At 39.9% G+C, this 24,945-nt stretch overlaps 1 protein-coding gene across 1 annotated transcript in view; it reads left to right on the plus strand.

Moving 5' to 3' along the window:
* Positions 1-2,630: 2,630 nt before the first annotated feature.
* The window catches only part of LOC140314667 (calsyntenin-2-like), a 286,768-nt gene continuing 264,453 nt past the window's right edge, over positions 2,631-24,945 (plus strand). The window contains exon 1 of the mRNA XM_072392991.1: positions 2,631-3,048. Within this exon, the coding sequence (XP_072249092.1) occupies positions 2,985-3,048 (64 nt within the window). The 5' untranslated portion in view covers positions 2,631-2,984. The remainder of the gene's footprint in view (positions 3,049-24,945) is intronic.

Consider the following 24,945-nt stretch of genomic DNA (forward strand, 5'->3'; position numbering starts at 1 on the left):
TGTTCACAGCTTTTATTGGATAATGAGTGTGACTAAATTCAGATACAATACAAATGCTGAGAAAGATAGAAATGAGTAGTTCTGAATGTTTTAATTGTCTTAAATGTATGAGCTGAGGAAATGGAGTCAACGAGTCAAAATGTATCATAATGTATTTGCCAATAATTTTGTCAGTTCGTTTGTCTCAAGGTTTAAACTGATTGCGCAGTTTGAACTCAGAGTCGGAGTCTCATGCTATATATGTGTGTACTGCCAAACAATAGGGTTGGCATGCTTGAAGGAAGCACAGCTCTATGTTGGAAGAATTAATGTACAGAATATCTTTCTTCACACTATTTTGCCATTTTTGGAGAGTCCTGATTTTCTTGGATGTTTGAAAATAAATGTCATCCGGTTTCCCTGATCATTCAAGTCAGTGTGATACCTTGTTCTTTCCATGGCTACAGGTCATCTTGCCACATAATCTATGAAGCCTTACTGTTGCAGTAGATACCAGATCCAGTTTAGCACTATCTGTCTTAATTAGGCAAGGCATTCTTTGATGCACATTTTTTTGGATGGAAGTATTTATTGTGCTAGCACATGTATATGTCTTTCAGCAAGCACTGCAAGTTGCCAGTTCCATAGGCACTAGTGCACCCGCATACCATCAGAGATGCAGGATTTAGGACTGATCGCTGATAACAAACCAGACGGTCCTTCTCCTCTTTAGTACAGAAAACATGTTGCTCTTGATTTTCAAAAAGAATTTCAAATTTAGAGCTGTCTGACCACAGTGCATTTTAAATGAGAACCAGGGAAGAGAGTGGATCATTTTAATGTATGACTTCTTAATAGAGCTCTAATCTGCATTTTTGGATGACACAGCAAACTGTATGTACGGACAGTAATTTCTGAAATTTCCTCAGCCCATGTGGAGATTTTCATGACAGAATCGTGGCTGTTTTTAACGCAGTGCCACCTCTGGGCCAGAAGAGCAGGTACATTGAATGTTGATATTTGGATCTGTCTCTTGTACATGATTTGTCTCCACCTTCTCAGAATCTTTTGATGATATTATGTTTGGTAGACGATGGAATGTTCATAGAACTCCCAATTTTAAGTTGAGGAACTTTATTTAGAAATTTCTTCACAATTTGTAGACAGTTATCTGCTGATCGACCTTTGCCCATTTTTTTTACTTCTGAGAGGCTCTGCTTCACTGAGGTGCTCTTCTTGTCAATTAACCTAATTAGTTGCAACATGTTCATCCACCTTTTTTGATTTTTGCAACATTTACGCTTCCATTTTTTTTTCATTGCACCTGTCCCAACTCTTTCGAGATGTGTTGATATCATCAAGTTCTGTATGAGCAGATATTTTTCATAAAATAGCAAATTCAGTCTCATTTGTAACATCTGTTTTGTTTTTATGTCCCATTGTAAGTAAGAAATATTGGTTTAGAAGTTTTTCTACTTTTTATTTACATTTTACAAAGCATCACGGCTTTTTTTTTCTGGAATATGGGTTCTACTTTCTACTCCAGTAGAAGATACTTTTGAGAAGACGATTTTGCACAATGGTCAAGTTAACAATCTTTTAGATAGAATACCATTTCAAAGACTAGATAAGTATTTTACAACGTTCATGGCCTGTAAAAAGCACACTGCAGTCGGTGTCATATTTTAGATGTTTGTGAGTTCATAAAAGCTCCATCAAAGCTACTGTCCCCTTTAGATTTTCAAGTGATTTCATACTATTTGAAAAAAAAAAGACCAAATCTTTTATTCTGTCTTGCACTATTAGACATATCACAACCCCTCAGACTGTTGTAGTGCCTTTGTACATATCTGTACATACAATATTGCAAACTATAGCTCCACCTTCAGTAGTTATATAAGAATAACATCTTACTTGCCAACTTATGCTTCGGTTATCAATAACAAATATCAGTAACAAACTTATCAATAACAGTTTGTCAACTACTTTTACCACTATATTATGACTAAATTTTCTGCTAAATCAAAGTATGTCTTTATTAAAGATTTTAAGAGTTGTTGTTTTTCACATTACTGTTGGTTCTTCTTCAAAAACAGGTAGTCAGGCCTATAAAATGTTTAGGGATTCACTGGATAATGAAATCGGTTAAATAGAAAATTAATATTTGTGGAGTGGCCTACGCTGGGCAGATTCAACTTGTGCTGAAATTATCTTTTGCAATATTAACAATATCCTCAGGCTGATAGCAATGTTGTGTTTAAACTAAATGTATCTGCAATGCTGATTATAAATTAACAGTGACGTAGTTGGCATTTTAACTGCATTGCAAGTATGGCATCATTATTCTACGCATTCTGTGTTTTCTAGGTGGTTTGTAATTGCTTCATGGTGTTTTTTGGTCAATCTGTCCTAAATGTTTGATAAACGTTTTCTTTGGGGATTTGATATTGTTTATGTAGGGGGATGCCTACTGTAAATTAATGAAAAAAAAACAGATTATTTTTTGCATCCTCAGTTTTGGAGTGAGCTTAACAAACAGGGAATGGGAGGAGGAAAGATGGTAGGGTGGAGAATGAGAGAGCGAGAGAGAGCGAGAGGGTGAAAAAAAGGTGCCTGAATCCATCTCTCTCCTCCCTGTGACGTCGCTCGGTGTGGACCCGGGGTGCGCCGCTCTCTGGTCCCGTCTCAGCAGAAACCACGTTGACTGCTGCCGTCCACACGCAAACCTTCGGAGCGACGCGCGGTGAGACGCGGCGAGGTGCGTTGCGAGTATCCAGTGTCCTTCTTTTCCTTCTTCTTACACTCAACCACGCGGCCTGTCTTGTCCCACATATTAGTGAACTGTTTCCACGCTGCTCCAAGAGAGAGGAAAGAACCTGCTCGGGAGAGGGCTTCAAGGAGACGAGAGGACAGTGGGGAAAACAGAGCAGGAAAAAGGAAGAGGGAAGAGGAAAGAGGTCGCTGTGGTCCCTCTCCTTTCCCGGACTGAATTTCCCAGCTTGAAGATGCTGAGAATAGTCAGCGTGTTGGCTGTAGTGGCTCTGGGATTGAGCGCCGCTCGCACCAAAGGTACGGTAGGTTAAGGGCAGCCTGCACCGTGTGGTGCGCATCGCAACGCTTACGCATACGGCTGGATATGTGAGGGGATGCAGGAAAATGTCTCTCTGACACTCACAACTTATTGCTTATTGCACTGATAACACTCTGTTTTTGTTGTTGTTGTTTTACCTTACTGAAAATACTGTTTTTGGACTTCATAATTAGACTGATCACATAATGATTTATTATTCATAAATAATATAAAACTATACAGCCTCTTATGGAATTGGAAGCTGTTTTAACCACTCTGGCATCACTACAGTATATTATTATTAAGGCTTTTGTTGTTGTCAATGAAAACTTTAGGTGACCTGTTTTGGTGTTATCGTCAGGCAATACGATACTGGTTTAAAGACTTTTATTGAGATATTTTTGCCTATTCATGTTTACTGCTGCAATAATTTTTGTAAAGTAGCTGCAAGTAGGAGACAGATTGTATGACATGCTTGATACTATAATGTGATGTTTGGGACTGATAGGTGAAGTAACTTGGTGAAAGTGAAGCAGATGATGCACGAAGCAAGTTTTACTATGTGTGAAACAAGAATCAGCAGATTTGTGCCATTAAGGTTGAATAATACAGTTTACTCTCTTTTCAGGGTAGCTTAGATTTACAAGCATGACGGAATGACGGAATGATGCTAATTCTTAAAACATAAAGTTGAAAAAATGTTACAGTGAGTACAAATACCCTCTGCAGGCACTCAGAATAATGTCAAACAGGAACATACTTGTAGCGTACAAGTTGTTTTTTCTTGCAAGATAGCTTTTAAAGTACACATATACTTTCATGAAGCCAATGGAAATCATATGAATTATACAAATCATGCTAATGTAACTTACAGCCACTATTTGCTCATAGAAGCTCTAGAACATGTGACAAGTAGTCTCCAAAACCACAGATGAAAAATTGCATTCAGATGCCAAAAATGTGTGACATACTGTTGGTACTTTTTGTTTCCTTCACTGCTGAACTAATTTTAAGCTCCTAGTACCCCTACTGCAGTGGAACTGCTGAATTATCCAGGGTACGAGGTGTGCCGTAGGTAAGCTGGTAAATGTGGCAACAGCTTTGTGCTAATCAACTCCCTCTAGACCCAGGCTGGCTTTTCCACCGTGAAATAACAAGGTGACACCTGTCAGTTTCGTCTGGCAGCAGAGAGACACTATAGCTGTGATAAGCTGTTCATCCTCTTTGCCTCCTGACACAGCATCCAGCCTCCCAGCTGGCTGGCTGGTTGACTGACTGGCTGCAGCTGCAATCTTTGTAGTGTGTGTGTGAAAGGACAGCATATGATAACAGACCTTCTGCAGGCTGTTACCTGCCTCTGAGGTCAAGGCTTGACCTTACCTGCACTTGGAAACAAAAAATACCATGTGCGGTGCTCAGGGATAGATTGTTACAGAGATGGTGTGTTATATGATAGGTAATAGTTAATATCAGTAATACGGCCTGAAATAAGAGTTGATTTTCATTTTTAGGGAGGATTTGTTATTTTCCTTCTGTCAAGAGCTTGACGGTGAAGTAAATAAATTAGTTACAACTAAATGGAGGTGGAAAAACCAAGTGTGCCATGGTTCTAATTGATTCCCCAAGGCCACTGTACAGTGCAACTAAAATCAGGAGAAAAGAGCATATTGTGTCCAGAATGTCTAACTGTTTTCTGTTGCTAAATTGGCCCTCACCATCTTTCTTGATTCCTGTCCACAGCTGCCAGGAAACAACCCGTAAGAAGTGATCAATTCCATTTCTTAGCCATGAATCTGTTTCTTCTTTCCATTTTTTGAAAAACAACTCAAATAGGGCTTTGGTGTCATATGTGGAGAAGAATCTGCCTCTGTTAGGACAATATGTGAAGCTTTCTTCTAGATAACTTTGAAGTGCCTATTTAGCCACCATCTTATTCTAGGAAAGCATGGATGTACAAATTCCTTTAATCACCGTCATTCTGGAGTCCACCCATCAGGCTGAGCTTTCATATGTGTGTTTCTTCTGTGCATGTGTTGTCAGTAATCAGAGCTTGAAGCGCTAACACATCTGTACGTGCGTTTGTGTGTGCTTGCTTGTGCACATGCAGAGAGAGTGATAGAGTGCAGCCAACATGTTGACAGCTGCCAAGAATGCAAAAACAGCCGTGGAGGTGATGTGGTTTACAAAGGAATTATTGCATTTGCAGATACACGCCACGGCTCAAACTACTTCACTGGGACCGACCGTGTCGCTGCGCGACAGGGAGAATCTTCTGGCAGCGAAGCAGAAAGAGCTGTACAGTATTTGTGTGTGCTGCCCAGAGCCAAGCTTTTGTGTAATTCCAAGCAATATGAACTCTGAATTTAGATAGCTCATTACCAGCACAGTGTATTTTAATTCGGCTTCCCACAGTGTGAATCTGTTGGTGGAACCTTTTTTGCTGCTTTAATATATCCAGATAAACACACTTTAAATCTGTCTCAAAGCATGCAGATAGTATAATGTTTAACCATTGAAAGAGCCCACTTGGTAACCAACCATAGCAACTCTGATGTCTCCTTGTGAAGTTTCATGATGGATTGAGACAGCTTTTCTAATTTATATATTTCTATATGGAGCTTTTGTGTGTATTGCATGGTGTGTCAGACGGTGCTTTTGTGAGCGTGTAGGAGGGATAAAGAAAGCCAAGGGGATAGTCATTTGAGGTGCCCATTAGCAAATAAAAAAAGGGGGTGACAAAAAAAAAACAGGGTAGATTTATGTCCCCTCTTTGTGGTGAGGAAGTGCATTATGGGAGCACTCTATAAATCCTCCAAAGAGGCTGTGACACAGGACGTAGCACAAAACCGTCCGGCTGGCCACGGCCAGGCTCAGCAACACAGAGGAACAATACAGATTTATTTACAAACACTTGCTATCTCCTTTTTCTAAGCCCTGCACAGACCCGTGCAATTTCAGAGGAAGGAGCGCTTTGTGGCTGCTGGGATGGAAAAGCTCCAGGCCACTGATCCCCCCACACAAATCTTCAACCGTCAGAGACAAAAGTGGAGTGGTCTGATAGGATAGGTGCAAGGAGGAGATGTGTGTTCTTGCGATCCCAACTATTGTTGCTTGATATTTTGCAAGCCAGGTAATACAAGAATAGCAGTTCCTCACGGCATATCGAACTTTGCTCTTTAGTGAATTAGTGCTATTTTATTGTGAGATATAAAGCCTCTCTTTTCTGCTTCAGTGCAAAGAGTGGGGTGAGTCTAGCTTGCTCAGAAGGTAATATGAAACATCCATGAAAAGACATGAATATTTTTCACTAAAAGCCATTAATGGATCTTTGTGTTGTGTACCTACCTAAGGTATTCCCCATTGACCCCCATAGTGTCTCTTTATATCTAATATTTTCTTTTACAAAAATACAATACAGTTTTTTTCTTTTACCTCCTAGTAGTACTATTCTTAGCGGAGGTAGCATAGTATTTTGTATGTATTAATTTTTTTATATTCACCATTTCTATTCTGCGGAATGAATGCATGAGTGAAAACACATAAGAATGTATGTACACTAGAAACGAAAAGCTCTGCCCCGATTTCACTGTACGATGCCTGCATATAGCGACAATAAAGGAATCTTTATCCCTATCTTATCTTATCTTCAGATGTAGAGAGTGTGAGGGAGGGGAGTCACAGTGTGTCTGAGCATGTAGTTCAGTAGCTGATTGAACTGGGTAAAACTTGCTGTGATTCTTATTCTTACCCATGTTCATGCCATAATGATTACCACCTGGTAGCACTCACCCCCGTCATGAAGAAGTGTTTTGAAAGGCTGGTAAAGAACCACATCTCTAAACTTCCACCCATATTTGACCCCTACTATTTTACTTACAGCGGAAATTGCTCCACTGAGGATGCTATCTCATCTGCACTTCACCTCAGTCTGGAGGAAGAGGAAGACACATGTTCGTATGCTGTTTGTGGACTTCTCTTTGCTATTTAACACCATCATTCCACAACACCTGATAAGTAAACGGGAACCCTGGGCCTCAGTACCTTCCATGCAACTGGCCGTTTGACTTTCTCACAAACAGACCTCAATATGTAACGACGGGAAAAAAATCCTCCAATATCATCTTCCTGGGTACCAACCACATTGAGAAGTATGTGAATTACGTAACTGTAGTGGGTCTCATCCAAGATGACAACAACCTATCCTACAGAGGGAAGGTGAACCATTTGGTGGGCTGGTGTGCGGCAAACAACCTTATCCTGAATGTTGAAAAGACAAAAAAAGTCAACTTCAGGAGGACATGACAAAACCACTCACAACTCCATATCAACAACAGCTGTGGAGAGTGTCAGCAGCACAAAGTTCCTGGGGGTAAAGGTCGCAGACACTATGTCCTGGTCACAGCACATCACTTCTATTGCAAAAAGAGCTGAGCAGCGACTGCATTTCCTGTGCTGGATGATGAGAGCTCACCTCCTCCCTCCCATCACCCCCCACCCCTCACCACCTTCTACAGAAGCTCCATAGAGAGTTTGCTTACCACCCACATTGCTATCTGGTTGCAGTGCCTCAGTCTGGAAGTGTCTGTGCAGAGTTCTGAGGACAACGAAGAAGATCACCAGGACACCATCCCCACTCAGGATGTTGTGCAGAAGCGCTGCCTGACCAGAGCTCACATCATTCTCAGGGACTCCACTCACCCTCATCATGAACTGATCTCCTTGCTGCCTGAAAAGGGAAAAGGTTCATCTGAGCCAAAACAGCCTGACTCCTCAAGCCAATGATTTCAACGACCCCCGCCACCCCCAAACTCTCTACATACCCATACAGATGGACTCTAACTGAACACCCCCACCCCCATTGAATCTTACTGACACACTTTCTGTGCAGTATTATCCTTCCAACAGCAATATCAAACTTTATCAATCGTGCAATAACATAATGTACTTTTTAAAAAAGTTTTTTTTTCATGTTTTCAATTTAGGCTGCACGGGTGGTGTGGTGGTTAGCACCGTCACCTCACAGCAAGAGGGTTCCAGGTTCGATCCCTGCCTGAGGCCTTTCTGTGTGGAGTTTGCATGTTCTCCCCGTGTGTATCCCCGTGTATCTCTCCGGGTTCTCCGGCTTCCTCCCTTCCTTCATGTCAGGTTAATTGGTGACTCCAAATTGTCCGTAGGAGTGAGTGTGAGAGTGCATGGTTGTTTGTCTCGTTTGTCTATATGTGGCCCTGGCGACGTGTCCAGGGTGTACCCCGCCTTTCGCCCGATGACTGCTGGGATAGGCTCCAGCCCACCCGCTACCCGATTGACGGTATAGAAAGTGGATGGATGTTTTCAATTTAATCGGCAATGCGCAATGCTCTTATGCAGCTATATAAATCTATCTCTAGATATTTTACATTTTTATTGTACTCTTTTTATAAAATGACACAGTTTCTGGAGCCATTGTATTGTAATTTCGTTCTGTTGTACACTATACAGTGGCCAATGCTGAATGACAAATAAAGTCTTAAAAATTAAAAATATTTATATTATCTTTATATCTTATATTTATATATTTACATTCCAAACACCAATAAGAAATGGCTTGCTCACTATATAGTGTATTACATAGTGAATGAGTGAACAATTTGAGCACAGCCGCGATGTGTGTGTAGCTGACGGGCCTTCCTGCAGTCCATATTTGTATCCTATTGTATTGCACATTTTGGGGAGAAGAATCAGATAACATGAACCAGTAACTGTTGAGCAACTGAAATCTTGTATTTAGCAAGAATGGACACAGATTCTATTAGCAAAACTGAAAAAAACGACTATCCTCAGATCCCAAATGATTAAAAGGCGTAATTATAATAATGAAATCCTGAATTAGTTTGTATTTTCAGTACAGTACTTATATTTGTTCAGGAGCGTTTCATACAAATTAAGGAACTAAAGATTTATGTTTCTCTTTTTGCATTTTTGAAACTTACCGTCTTTTCTGGAAATGATAATTTTTAATACTGTGAAAGTTAATGTGTAAATTGTGAGTGTAACAAAATGTTCTTTATAATGTCTGTCTTCTTTCTGTCTAACCATAATAAATAAAAATTGAATTAAATTGTTCGGGCCAGATGGTGACTTTCAGCTCACAGTGACTTTCAAGTAATTATCTGTGCTTTCTCCACAAGTGCATTTGTAAGTGTTGGTGTGTATCATCACTGCACTGCCATACTTAATCTCCACTTCTTCTTGATTATCAGCTCTGTAAAGTTGTTTAAAGTGTCTTGCCACACTCTTATCATGGTGATTTGCTCTAAGAGCTCTCCAGGATTTTCAAGAGACTCCTTCCGACACCTTCTTCAACTCTCCTTTCATCCATTCTTTCCCACTTTTCAATCACTTAACTCCGGTTCAATCTCACTAGCGGATTCTTTCTTTTCAGTGTAGGGTGATAACACATAGTCAGACGTACACATGCACACAGACACACACGCACTGATGAGAAGCAAAGGGTTACACTGACAGATACTGCCTGACCTGTCCCTCTCCACCAGCTGGGTCCGTCTGACCCCAGAGGAAATGATCACAGGGAGAAGATAGAGAGAATTACAGGACGAGAGTGTGGAGAGTCAGAGAGAGAGCTGGAGAGCTTTGTCTTTGTGACTCATAAATCTTTACACTTGACAAGTGGAGCACTCTGAGTGGAGTGCAGATTTTTCACCTGTACACAGAGACAGGGCAAGAGTGGCCAAGCAACTTAGAGATTGCTCTGGGTTTTTTTTTGTCTCAACTCAATCCTATATTGGTATTAGGCTCCCATTCTAATTCAAGGATTATTGGACTGCTGATTCAAGGATTATTGGACTGGATATTGGACGAACGTAACCAATCCATATGTGATCCAGACTCTGTAGGCTGGTGTTGAAATACAGGCAGAGGCAGAGCCTACCACCGTGGACCTGCTGCCAGAAACAGCATGCTCTACAGTGTGAGCAGTCTAAATGCTTAGCATGTCCTTCCTTTGGATTTATTTTAGGATAGTCACAAATAAAACTTAAAATGAGCAAGACAAACATTCTAAGTGGTGGTACTTGCATTGCATTGCATTGCTAAGAGAAAAGTCCATGTGGCAGTCATTTACTAATTCCGACTGCCTTGTCTACAGAGTGACAGATAGGAAAGAGAAGTTCTACGGCTGACAATGACATGAATGTGAGAGTGAGTTAGGATCATTATTTCGCTTCCAATGTAATGATGTGATGGAAACACAACTATGACTATAGGCAAAAGTTGCTGCAGCAAAACTGTTCAGGGTGCTACGTGTTCGACTCATGCCTTTTAACTTTACATAATACCATAGCCATCACCAACAACATCGCCAATATTATGATCAAGCAAGTGAACCTGGAATCAGAATGTACCAGGATTGACAGATATTAAAATGCAGGTAACTGAATACAAAAAAAGAAGATTGGTGCATCTCTAACAACAAAAATTTGGTGCATGTCCAACACTAATATCAAATTAGACAGACAAAAAGTTACATTTCTGAGTCTTCAGTCCTGTGTTGGTCCTTTTTTAATGCTTTCTTACCCAATGACCTACACTGTTGGAACTGGGGTCATTGCTGCTGCAGATTTCATTGCTTAGAACAACCCCATATTCAGGTCAGCTCCTCATGAGCATTAGCTGCCTGTTTCAGCTCTGCAAACAGAAACACACGTTCCGTATTGTCAGTCTGCACACATAACCCCATTAGAACCATCAGCACCATGTATTTGTTGATGCCTTGCAAGGTTAATGATCATCCACAGGTACTGGGCTGCTCGTGCACACATAATAATTTCCCAATAATTGTTATTTTCTTAATTGGTTTACGTTCCCTTAAGGCCTGACACATAAACCAACGCACTAAGATACACAAGCTGTCCCTATGTGGTTTTTCCTTGGTGATTATGTTAAGTGCTCATCGCTTGGCTGTCTGTTTTTCTTTTTTTGTGCTCAATTTCAATGAATCTGTCCATTTCTCCATGAAACACGAACAGTTGCTATTCCATAAGCTAGCCATTCACACGCTGTGCAGAAACTGCCTATAAAGTTTACCTATAAAATGAAACCATTAATTTACACACGTCTGCTTGCTTTCCTGTGGACACATATATTTTAAACCAAGATAAAATTGTTCCTCCCTAGGTATTGCTGCACACACTGTCAGTGCTTAGGGATTCTTGGCATCAGGAGGAGGACTACGGATATGTTTATGCGGATAAAAGGCATGGCATTCAATGGTCAATGTTCTGAATTTTGTCAGCGCCCCTGGTGTTAGTCGAGTTTTTTATCCTTCCATGGTTTGATGGGGCTTGGAGATGAGCTTAACAAGTGTATACCTGCCTATTTACTTCTGTTCGGCTGCTCAGCTGCTGCTGCTGTTTCTTTTCATATTCACTGAAAGATGAATGATTTGTCTTTTCAAAAACTAAAAAAGCTGGATGCCAAACACTTCGTTTCACATGTAGTATTTTCAAGCTTCCTGAGAACATATTTAATTTGAGAGTGTAAATGCTTTGGAAGTGGCATCACTAGCGTTGTTTTGATGGCAGAGAGTGCTGCTTTTCTTATCCTTTAGAAACATTGTGCACTTACTTGAGTTGCATGACAACAGACAGGTAATACACAGACACAAAGGAAGCCAATGCCTGGCTCCATCCTTGATTTTGTTATGAGCTGATGACACTCAGTAAGAAGCTGCGTCAACTGAGCTGTCCGTGGTGCTGGACGTTAACTGGATTTTGTCTTTCCATTAGCTCATGCCTCAGCTTGAGTGGGAATTCACATTCACCAGAGTGCAAGAATATTGGAAGGGTGGTGTAATGTGTGAACACACCAGGGTCCTGACGGTCTGTCGCGGCTATGATACAGCTGAGCAGTGATTGATGAGTGACAGATGGATGGATGAAAATGGCCAAAAATGTGAAGCATTTTCACCATTTCACTATTCAACATTTCACTATTAAAAAAGTTAGAGGTGATAGTAATGTAAGACTTGGTAATGGAAAATTCTTGCTGATTTAAATATCCTTGAGACCTATTTCCCCAATCAGCTTTTCATAGTGAGTGATCTAACTTTAAAATTGTTGTATATCCAGAGGGAGTTTGGTGAAATCTGATAAATTCCCTCAAGTGACATTTCTTGAAAAAGCTTTTGTTAAGGTTGAAGACTACAAGTCTGAAAGAAACTGACAGATGTGAGAGTATCAGGGCTCTGTAGCCAGCTCCTCATCTCTGATTAATACTAGTGGTTTGAGGCTACTTCTTATATTACAAGTTGCACTCTTCATTTTGACATTGCATGGAATAAAAAGACAATATCTTATGTTCGCTTTTTCTGACAGCAATATTGATTCTACTAAAAGAACCCTATTTTTAGACTACCCACAGGTATAATGTCAGCTGGCTTCATGCTACACTACATTGTTTTATTATTTTTAATAGAAAGCCTGCATCACAGGATAAGTTGAGTGACAGAAGGATTGGTAGTTAGTTAGGATTTTTACGGAATCCTGACTAACGTGTTGTTATGTGTTACTGCTCAATGTTGGGTGTTTGAAATTGTTGTGATAATAAGTCACAAGATCAGAAAGGTGATTACTCAGGTGATTACTCAATTGGCCTGAGGTGCCAATTGAAAAGTTGAACTATTGTCAACTTTCTACTCCAAGCTACACTGGAAAAGGGAAGCAACAGGCATAAAGTTCAATTTAGCAATGAAAGACATCTCCCCATTCAAAGTGAATTAGAAGTGAGACTGTTAAAGCCTGAAATGCATACATGTGAATCCTGCCTTGTAGTGGTGTGTTGCACCGTGTTGATTGTCCCTTAACTGCTCTGTCACTACCTCCACTAACGACTCAGAGGCTTTTAGTGACTGTTTTTAGAATAGACTAGAATAAGATAGAATAGAATAACTTTTGTTATCCCACGAGTGAGAAAATGAGCTCTGTGAGGAAAGAATATACACAAAAATAAATATTCAAATTCAAGAAGGTATGTACAAGATGTACAATGGCATATACAATATGTGAAATAATATATACAACATATGAACATGGTAAGGTGCAGCCTAAATAGTAAATAACAGTGACGATGAGTGATGAGTGAATGCGCTTATGTGGTGTTAAGGAGTCTGACAGCTGCCGGTAAGAAGGACGTGCGGTAGCGTTCAGCACCTCCCACCCTCTGCTGATCCTGATGAATGTTAGTTTTGATAACATCCTCTCTATGCCCACCTGCTCGGTGGGGTCTGGAAGGCAGTCCAGGACAGAGTTGGCCCTCTTGATCAGCTTATTGAATTTCCTCCTGTTGTCCCTTTCTGCCATTCCACTGCTCCAGCAGACCACACCATAAAAGATAGCAGACACTACCACGGTGTCATAAAACGTCCTTATGAGAGTCCTGTTAACTCCAAATGACCTCAGTCCCCTTAGCAGGTGAAGACAACCAAGGCCCTTCTTGTAAAGTGCATCAGTATTTGTGGACCAGTCCAGTTTATTATTGAGGTAAAGACCCAGGTATTTGTAGTCCACCACAGTTTCAATGTCTTTTGCCTCTGTAACTTACAAATGGAACAGCGATGAGCATCCAAGTTCTACGTTGAACAGAAAGTGGGAAGAATAATGGCAGAGAAGGAGAAGTAACAGTGAAAAACAAGTCGTAAAAGATGTAAGGCAAGGCAAGTTTATTTGTAGAGCACAATTCGTACACAAGGCAATTCAAAGTGATATCTGAGTAATATCTGTGAAGTGGTATTTAAAGTCCACCATCCCTTAGGAGCAGTTTATTTTCTTTCACAGGTTCACAACAAGAATCTGTGTCTGACTTGATGCATTTTATTGTTTCTAATTTAACTTTTAGTTTTATGAGTGCCATTGAGGGGACTATATCATTACTTTTACTTCACAACTGAATGGTGACAAAGAAATGTTTCTTGACTTTTGAAGTCAAGTCAAAGAACTTATTTGGAGGGTAGATATGAAAACAATGCTTTTAGGCGAGATGAAGCGAATGAAATCTCAACTTCACATGATAACCTTTGAGCTGTAAAGATAAGCACAATATCAACTTGTCATACAGCATATTTCCTCAAACGAAATGTCACTGATTGTATTTCCATTTCTTTAATTACACTACAATGTCATTAACATTTTTTAGCCTCCTTGATGTGACAATCAAAAGGGTTGGGCACAAGTTTTGTTTAATTGCACATCAGCGTTCATTGAACCTGAGTGTTTTAAAGGACAACAATATTTCTAGTATTTTAAGTACAAAAGATCATCAAGTGCAGCAATCTTTGTGACAGACCTACTGTAAGTCATATGCAGATGTGTGTGTGTTTGCTTGTGGGTGTGTATGTGTAGAGTTGAATTTCGCCACAGAGCCATGAACCACAAAGCACCTAAAAATAAAGTGTTCCAACGGTCTGAGGTACATTGGCTTGTGGCCAGTGATTCTCACATCCAGGCTGCTTGGCCATATTTCCAAGCTGCTGTAGAAATCCAGATGCAATGATCCATGAATCCTGTAGCTTTGTGATGTGTTTATGGGGAGGAATGTGTATGTGTGTGTTTGTGTGAGTGGAATGATGTATGAAAAGCCATAGTGCTGAACTTAAAATTAGTCAGTGTAAGATAAAGGCTTTCATTCTGACACATCTGCAGCGAATGGTTTACACACACATATGCATACATGCACATCTACACATAAAAACATGCACAGATGGAGACTTTGAACAGGTGTGTTCATGAAGAAGGTCTATCATGGTTGCAGCAGTTTTATCCCTCTGCTACAACTGGGCCAAGGATACACACATTCACACGCGCAAACTCACACACACACACACACACACACACACACACACACACACACACACACACACACACACACACACACACACACACACACACACACACACACACACACATTTATCTCTGTTAAGGTGCATCCCAGGTTCCTGTGTTTGTTGCACAGACTCAGTAATTGCATGTTCAAATGTATGTATGTATGTATGTGTGTGTGTTTATGTGTGTAGGTCAAATCCTGAGGGACCTGATCTCTCTGCTGGGTTGCTTCATTTTTCTAACAGGTCGCTCAGGACCTCATTTGTTCCCGTGTGTCATGGGAAAAATCACTATGGCAAAAAGAAAGCGATAGTAGAGAGGGAGCACTGACACGTCACACTGTAGGGGCAGATTTAGCTCATATGTGTGTCCTGTATCTCCTCCTCCCGTGCTTCAGTCCTGCTGCAGACGCCATTCGGGCAGTAGCAGCTCCCCATGTGTTACCAGGAGGAGGATCTGGGTCATTGTGTGCGTCCTCCTCCCACCGCTTTGCATCCTCTCACTCCCCCCTTGTTCATCTTCTGTTTCATCTGCCTCCATCTTATCATCATCCATGTCTTTTCCTTGTCTGTCTTTGTCTAATCTTGGAGCCAATAATATCAGAAATACAATCTCTTCGCTTTTTGTTTTATGTTCCGTCAATCTGCGGTTCTCATCTTTCTTTGTGTTCCCGCTGGGTTTCTTCCTGGTGCAGCATTAGCGTGGAGGTAATTACCGGCGGCGAGGCTTAGCCAGGGCTTATCAAGCTGTACTCTCCATCCCTCAGGATCTGTATTTCCCCCCTCTGTTTCTCATTCAGTTGCTGCTTTTTTCACAAGAACCCCATTGAGATTCTCCTTTTGGAAGGGCATTGGGTTAAGGACGTTTAAAAGCTAAAATATTAAACCGTCTTGTGTTTTGATTTTGACCACAGAAATTTTGTTGACTTCTGTTGAGTTGTTCTTTGCCGAGGCCAAGCGTACTCTGAGGAGACTTAGAGGATGACACAAATCATGCAGAACAGCATGTAGTGCAGTGTGTGCCTGCCAACATGTTTCTTTATATGATTTTAAGGAACTTCGTTTATTATTCTTACATAGCTACATAAAATAACAAAAATAAATAAATTCATGTGTTTCTTCTTCTTTTGCATACTATACAGATATGTTTTATTGTAGGTTATCAGTTACTAAAAGGAACTTAAAGAGTTATGTTGATTCATTGCATACTCAGAGCTGGTTTGCTGGAGGTATATCTCTCTTTATAAACCCCCAACTCTCCTACGCTCCCCCTGCCCTCTATTTGAATATCTTGTCACTTGAATACACTGCATGCTGACACAAAATAGGTTGTGTGTGTGTTTGAAGGTCACTCACTTTTCTAACCAGCACACCATTATTAAGACATGAGGCCACCCCGGCTAACTCAACACTCCAGCTTTCACACTGTTTGCTTCTCATGTTGTGTTGGGGAGTGATATGTTTCTGTTCTTCTTGTTCCTCTTCTGTTCTTCTTCTCATGTGTGGAAAGTCAGGTGATTTTGGTGTGTTCATGCATGTGCATGAGTGTGCATGTGTGGAGATGGTACCCCTGGAGTTCTCATTATGGAGAGAGTAGATGGCCGAGCTCAGGCCTAACATCTGTCTATGAGAGCGGCGGGGCCCCACACCGAGCTCTTTGCCGGGAAACATCCTGAGAGGTGAGGCTGCTTTCTGCTAAATAACGAGCCACATTGTGCCAGCTTGCTCTGCAGAACTTGTTCTGTTCCCTAAATCATCTCATAAATGCAAATCTGTTTTACTCACAATATTTGAAGCATAATGCTGTAGATAGGGATGCATACCAGTATCGGTACCGATACCATGTGTGTGTACTCGTACTCAGTATTCATTAAAGAGTTCTGATACTACCGAATGATACCAGTGTGATTGCAAAACCACATTGCAATTTTCTTGCAATGTGTTGCACTAAGAGTAGTTTTATTTTACTAAAATGCACAACGTGCAGTTGTATTTGGGTTGAATATGCCTAAATAAAATAAAATGTGTTGTAAGAACTGCAATGGCCTTGACTAGTACTCTTATCGGTACTCGGTATCAGCAAGTACTAAAAGGTAAGTATCTTTAGCTGTAGACACATTTAGCCATCAGAGAGGAGACTATTATCTTAATTTCTTTTGTCAGAATGCTACATTGTCACTTTATGCATTTAAAAAAAACATCATGAATATTTAAGCAACCCTTTTATAGGTTACAGATTACTTCAATATAATGTTATTTAAAATTAATTAAGAATAAATGTCAGTCAATCACTTATATCAAATCTATAAGGCAGCTGAAAGTAGATATGTCATTAATGAAGTATTTGTTAACAACTAAAACTCATTTGGTCACCAAGAAGGCTGAGGTAATAACGAATTATAATGAATTAATATAGTAAGCATACTTATTTTTATTTAAAAAAATACAAGCCTCCAGCTATGGAATGTTAAAAACACTTACTCTGAATGTTTGTTTTACTTCTTGTTTATTTAGGTCAATCTCCAAAAAGGTCTGTTCAGTCATACCTGTTGAATCTTACCCATGAAAACGCTCTAACAGTAGGCGTTCAATTTGACCAGAATGTTTTCAGCCCCATTTATCCGTGGAAATATATTGTGGGAAATAACACAGGATACACTTTTATCTGTTCTTGAGAGCATATATTTTGGGTTCTGAAGTACCTATCAGGTCAATAAACACAAACCTATCTGTTTGTTTGGGGATGCCAAGGAATGCATTGATGCTGATGTCTTTTGGTCTTTTGCTACATAGCTGCCAACAAAAAGTCTAATTCAGCCTAAAAGAGGTATCAGTACCAACTATCTGTGCTTGGGATGCATCCGAGAGAAATGTAAGTATTTGCAAATAAAACTGCTTGCCAAGTATTTTTGTGTGGCAGTGTGGAAGTCTGACCTTGGGCTATAATTTTTGTTTATATGGTAGCACAAAGATATCAGGTCTTAAAATATGTACACCATATTTTGAACAACTTGAATTTAGCAGTTCTGACACACTAAAATAAATCAATCCAAATTAGTCCCCTTTACATTGGATAGATCACTTATGAATAAGTTAAATAATATAGAATCTTGATTGAAAAGGAAATACAATGTAGAGGAAATAGTGCAGTCACATGCCCAGCAACTGATATATTGTTGCTGATGTTTTGCATACATAACTGAATATTGCAACCATGTAATCAGGGGTTTTGCTTATTATGTTGATCAGGAGCACAGCTCAGGATCCTTTGCACCTTAACATCTATACTATTAAAATAGAGTATCTTTCTGTATTGACCTATCTGACCATAAGTCAGAGACTGCTGTTCATTCAGCGACCAGCTGGATGTTCTCAGTCATCAACTTTGTCTGCCTTCAGATTTGTATTGTTTTTTGTCAGCCTTTAGCCTTGAAGGACAAAGAACGGCTTTTGAAGACAATAGCTTTCAAAGCTTCTCTGAACAGATGGCTGGAAAAGTGAAAGGACGACAGAAAAAAAAACTTGCGACGTGTTTGTCTCGTGAGTAAAGACAAAGGGAAAAAGGGATGCGTTTCAAGAAAGCCATTTCAAAGAGGAGTACGAGGTTAAAACAAATGTGGCCTTAAGTTAGGAAAACACAAACCTTTACCCACAGAAGTTTTAATATTTCAAGCAACCACATTAAAATCATATGACAAGGATGTGCTGGAGAACACTTGGGGGTCTTCTTTTGAGATTTGGGCTTCCTTTTCTCATGTTTTTCTGTTATCACAATGAAATAAGATCTTTGCAAGTCCTTCTGCCTTCCTTCTCTTTTATTTATCAGCAAAACAGACAATATCATTAGTTTCAAGCATACTTGGATCTATATTGATACAAATGAACATGCACTGTCTGTGTTTAGATGCTTTAAGCTTCACAAGCGAGTGTTGCACATTATGAATTTTGGATGGTTGGAGTGTTCTTTCTTGCATAAGAGTATTTTGTGGGTATAGCTGGGAAATGGAACAGACTTGAGTCTTTTCGCTTTCTTGTTGCCAATGAACAAGTAACCTCACTGTAACCCATACAGTAATATATAATGTAGTAATGCCATTATGTCTATCCGTCCATCCATGGGTGAGAGGTGGTGTACAACCTGGACAGGTTGCCAGTCCATCACAGGACCACACAGAGAGAAACGAGAAACGCAACCATGCACACTCACACTCACCTGTCGGAGAGGAATCTCATGTAAAAAGGGACTTCTCCCTTACTTATCCCATTACTACATGTGGATCAAGTTGCAAATTATGACTAATATGAATGCACGACAGCTCTATCATCTGCTTTGCAGGTGATTCACCACCAGCTGCCTGCTGCAGTTGCTGAAAAAAAAATCACCTGCTGAATATGTCCCTCCTGACATTGTATGTAACAGTCTGATACTAACAAACCAACTTGTTCTTAAAGCTGCAAAGGTTCTGTCTCAGCTTTTTGCCATCATCATTTTGCCTCAGATTCTCATGAGCCAGAATATGTTGAGGAGATATGAAACAATCCATCTCTGCCTCATAAATGCAAGGGAATATGTTCTCTCTAATCCCTCACTACATCTCAAAATTACACTTTTATGTTGCCGGAATACCCACAGCTGCTGCCTTACGCTTGCTCTTATTTACACACAAATATACAGACACACACAAATGCACCATTTAAATATCAGCGAGTCCTCTCATTTTATGCCATGCTCCAAAAACAAATAGATGATATCTCGCTGTGTGGTATTTCCCAGGTGATATTTTCAGGCACTTGAGTGTGTACCACCTGATGCTCAAGATCTTATAAAATTGCAGCTTGTGTGTGTTTGTCAAAGAGGAGCCCTGCTATTGTAAGTCTTCTGAGTCTTCTAAGTTATGGTGAGCCTGTGTTTGAATAGTGACAGTTGTCTCCTGCTGGATATTGCCAAGATGACTGAAGGCCTTTAGAGAGGTGCAAACACACACATTTATATACGTATCTCAACTGTTGTCTCTTTCACTTCTGAGTTGTCCCCATCTTTTTCCACTCTTCACTTTTTCTTACATATCTAACTTTAGTTTATGTCTTTCACTTTGTTTGTACGTTCTGATGTTTGTTGTGGTTCTCCGCGGTGTGAAAAATGACTTATCCCTGGCTCGGTGGGGGAATTTTCCAGTGACATTAGTGCTTTCATCCGTGCACTCTCTCGCTGTGCTGTGTTCATGAATTGACATCGTAATCACACCCTTGCCACTTTCTCTCCATTTCCAGAGCCCCAGGAGGGTCTCAGTTTTATATGCATATATTGGGAGAATTTGATGGAAATCTGTGACAGAGTGTCATTAGAGGGCTGGAGATGTAACAGCAGAGTATACGCGAGCGACTTACTGGCAGGTAGAAGAAAGGACAGGAGGGCAAAAAAGGGAGAGAGAAAGTGGGCCTCAGAATGAAGTTGACTAAATTGGACAGTCATGCCATTTAAAGTTGGTATCTCTTGAATTTTTTTTATGAATAAATGTGTAGAATTGAATCTCTGAATAACAGCAGAACTATTTTCTCTTCTCCAAGTTCTACCTGTGTTGACATTTAGCATGTGTAGCTGTCTGTGCTTGACAACTGCACACTTGTCAAAGCTGGTTTGGAGATAAAAATACCACAGACCTTTTTATCAAAGAGCACTGAGCGTATTTCAAATCTGTGTGCGCTTGGTGAGTGTATAAGTGCTGTTTTTGTCAACAAGGACATTAGTATTTAACACTCACACCTTCATAAAGTCAGCAATAATCAATAACACTTGTTCTGTATCTATTTGCCTTTGCTGATTTACTTACATGAACACCAACAGCTTGCTGGACATTACCACACATTGAAGAGTCTGAAACACTGGAAGAGATTTAAAAGGAAAGAATCACAGAAAAAAACAAAAAGAACAACTTATGGTTCTGAACTTATTTCTGTGTGTGGGGAAAGCTTTCCAGCACTCAGCTGGGAAGTTGCATTTTATATGTTGTCTTCCACTTTTCTTCCACACCTGAACATGAATTGTAACAATTCAGCTTAACCAAACCACCAACCCTTTTAAAAGAAGCTTGTCCAAGCTATGTTATACACAGCGCTCTAACACAACAGGAGAAAAATGTTTGCTGGAATGATTTTAGCTAATATCTTATCAGTTACGTCAACATGCATGACAGGAACGTTAGGAGTTTGCGCATTTGAAACAGTAACTAATTTACCAATAATTCCCTATATGTGTCACAATTGATTTGTTGGTATAAGCAGTTAAAAATTCTGGCAAATGTAAAAAGCAAAAGGAACTGAGAAACATGAATACATTAGAATTAGCATATGCTTTGTTAAAACTCCTCATGCACATTTGATAAAGAAGGCTTACAGATCACTGCTTTATGAGATCCAAACTTAAGGTGAAGCATTATGAAATATTAAAAAAGTCTTGTTATATAAAATACAGATAGAGTCTGAAGTAGGTTTTTTTTTCTCTCTTTGGCTCTATTTTAAAAGCAAGGTTTCCAATCCCAAATAGAGTGGCTTTAGGATTACCTTTGTTTTCAACTGTGCCATGCCCCTCCTAGCTGCTTGTCGCTGCGCCTTAAGTAACAGCCCGTGTTAGGTCTTTTAATATTCAAACTTGTTTTTATCTTTACGGTATTCTCTTGAGTCTCTGAGGCTGCATGATGAAATAGGAAGGTACAGTTAGCAGCGCTGACAAGGGATTAAAACCTACGTCCTGTGACACTGCTGAAAGCTGAAGCCTTTTGATGTGAAAGCAAGTGGCTCATCCTGTGCTGTACAGCAAAAAGAATGAGGAATTAATCAAATGTCTGACATCTTGAAATGCAAATACACAGTTTGACATGTGTGCGTGTGGAAGTATAATTTTCTCTCCTCTGATGTTTCTTTCTTTGTTTCCATGTGTGTCTTTCTCTAATACTCAGATGTGCTTTTGCGTCAACTACCAAAAAGCTTAATGCCGTCATTGTTTTGTGAAGTAATGTACTGTGGGCCCAAGGTTGTCATTTTACAGCTAAATTGTTTTTCTTTAGGGGATAAATTTAACTGAGACTCTGAGGGCAATAGAATAGTCAATTTAGTCAACATAGTCAACACTAATCACTGGTCATGCAAAACTACAATGCCCTTAAGAATACATACATTTAAGCGTTAATACAATTTAACCAGTTGGATTATATAAGAATTAACCACACACAGTTGTCATGACTTTTTTTGTGCTGTAAAGTTGGGTACTTTTACATAAATGGCATGGTCCAGTAGCTTCAATCATATTGTGTCTTTGCATTTTCATGAGATTTTCCTAACATTTTTTTTTTCTTCATAAGGACATAGGCACCGTTTTTCTGTGCTGGTTTGAATGCTCCGCTGCAGAAGTGATTTCTGCTGGTAACTCTGGCACTTTCTTAAATCGGTTGTGATGCATGACCAGGGCAGCAGGAACAGTGTTTGCATGTGAGAGCAGCTGATTGAGCTTTCCAAAGCCTGGGTAATGCCTGGAATAACACCCCAAATCCAGATGAGTTGAAGAGACGACGTGTTGCATGCAGAGCAGCAACAAAGCAGAGAAAAGAGAAAATAAACCATTTCTTCTCTTGATCATTATGGCAAGAGTGAGAGCACAGGTGGATAAAATGAAATTTCTTGGGCCCTGATGAGGACAGAGCAGGATTCTCAGGGGGCAATATAATAATTTTTTTTTAAATATAGATATAGCAGCAGGAACAACTCTAACGCCAGAAACTTTTTTAATCACACCTTCACATAAGCAACTTGCTCTGTCGTGGGAGTATTATTTCACATAATTGTCTGTGTACTGTGCCTGTAACTAAGATTTAACTAGGGGCACTCAGGTCAGAAAAGACTTGCCACAGGCACCATTACCATTCTATTTCTTTAACACACACAGATGTTTCCAGAAATACTGATCCACTGGTAGTGATCTCTCAACACCTCAGTCACATTTGTCAGTGTGCAGTGGAAAAGGTATATCGTAAAGATAATGGTAATTGTGGAATTTCTCTACAAGCTTTTCATAATTTCTATGGTAAAGTTTGACCCTGCCCTACCCCTACTGCAGGTTGTGAACGCGTACCTTTCATTTTTGAGGATGTTGCACAAATAGATGCAAGATACAGGAGGCGGCCATTAAAAACACCCGTATCCATTATCAAAAGCAAGTGTATTCCTGTCCTAACATCTCTCTACTCAGCTTGAGGACAGTAACAGTAACAGTAACGAAGGAGGGGTTGCATTGCTTGTTAACAGCAGATGGTGTAATGCAGGACATGTCACAGAGATGGACTATCCCTGCACTCCAATTATTGAACTGTTGCATGCTGAGGGAGTTCACCTGTGTTTCATGCCCATGCTCTACTCATCAACTGCGTTGTTGCCAAGCTGCAAAAACAACATCCCTATCCTATTCTTATTTAAATTAAGTTGTTATGTATCTACAACAATGCCATGTCTTTAATAATAATTCAAACTCAATACATTTTAAAAGCAATTACATTTTTAATTTTCAATCTAAAGCACTAAAGCAATTAATATATTTGACCGTTGGGGATTAATAAAGTATTACTAAACTGAATTGAAATGAACTGAGTAAAGTCAAAACATGACTTGTCCTTGAGTCAGCCTTTAGTAGGTGTGTGAGAAACTATAGTTTTTAGTGCTTCTGCATTGGCTTTATTTTTCAGATCCGTGGGTAGTTGCTTGTTTTTCGCTCCTTGTAACTATATACAGCCTGATTTCTTGCAAGAAAATCGTCATCTTTATTTGGTGGACTAATGTCACAAACCCCACTTTCACAGCATGGATCATTATTTAGAGCTTTTTTTTTTACTTTCTTTCACTTACTTCCCAGCATTAGGAAAAGTGAGAGAGAATTCAAGGTCTTATGGAGTGATTGCCGTTAATAAAATGCCACCAGGAGGAGAAAGAGAGTATTTAATAGCAAAGAGGATTTGAGCTGGTAGAAAGAGATTAGGGTGCTGTGTTTTACTGGGCCAATTCCCTCTGAGTCATTCTGCCTCCTTCCATCTTCTGGGTTTATTGACAGAAGGGGTCCATAATGTTACATGGGTGAATGGATGGGATGGAAGTGTGTCTGTTCATGAGGATGGCTAGATGGGTTTGCCTGCTGTAGGGGATGAGAAACTGCAGGCTTTTCGAGGCTGATACACATTGTACATTTTTATCTGAGATTAGAAAGCAGATATTGAATGCCGCTATTCAGAATCATAAGCAGCCAGAAAATCCACACCTTCTCTTAGACTCTGATACCTTTAGTTGTCAGCCTTGACCTTTGGACAATCAGAAGTCGTTGCTTGGAAAAACTCTGGCTCCTCTTGGAGGTCAAAGGTCACAATGGTGAGATTTAATCCAGATTTGTCTGTGCATGATGTCAAAAGTCAATTTCACAATAAAACCCTGAATATGGCAGAATCCAACAGTGTGAAGGAGAAACTGGAGTAGTGTGTGATAAAGAAATAAAACAACTGAGGTCCCTTTTATAGAGTGTCTAAAATGTTTGTATAAGCATCAATAGAAGTGATAGACGTTTTTAATCAAAGAGTTAAATGTAACAATATTTAACTAAGTAGCTCTAAAATAGCAGTTTATTTACAATTTAGCATATAGCAATATAGCATTAATTTGGAGTTCATGAATAACTGAATCTAACTTTAAGAAAGTGTTACTCCCAAATAGGTGTCTGGCTTTCAAATGGTTGAATTGCATTGTGTTCACAAGCTACTGCTACTTTTTGCGGTGAGCAAGTTGTGAACAGTGAATAGAGCTTTGTTCTTTTCCGGGAGCTGCTTGCTGCTGCTGCTGAAAAAACACTAAAACAGCTAAAAGAGTGACAGTGGCACAAAAAAGAAAAAAATGCTGGAATGAAAATGGAACTCAGAAAGCGTAGTGTGGATGATGGGAGCTTCACATTTCCCATCTTCCTCACCCCTCATTAGCTGTCACAGTGGTCCAATGT

This window comes from Leuresthes tenuis, unplaced genomic scaffold, assembly GCF_036924035.1.
Source record: "Leuresthes tenuis unplaced genomic scaffold, fLeuTen1.0.hap1 SCAF_9, whole genome shotgun sequence".
Taxonomy (NCBI): domain Eukaryota; kingdom Metazoa; phylum Chordata; class Actinopteri; order Atheriniformes; family Atherinopsidae; genus Leuresthes; species Leuresthes tenuis.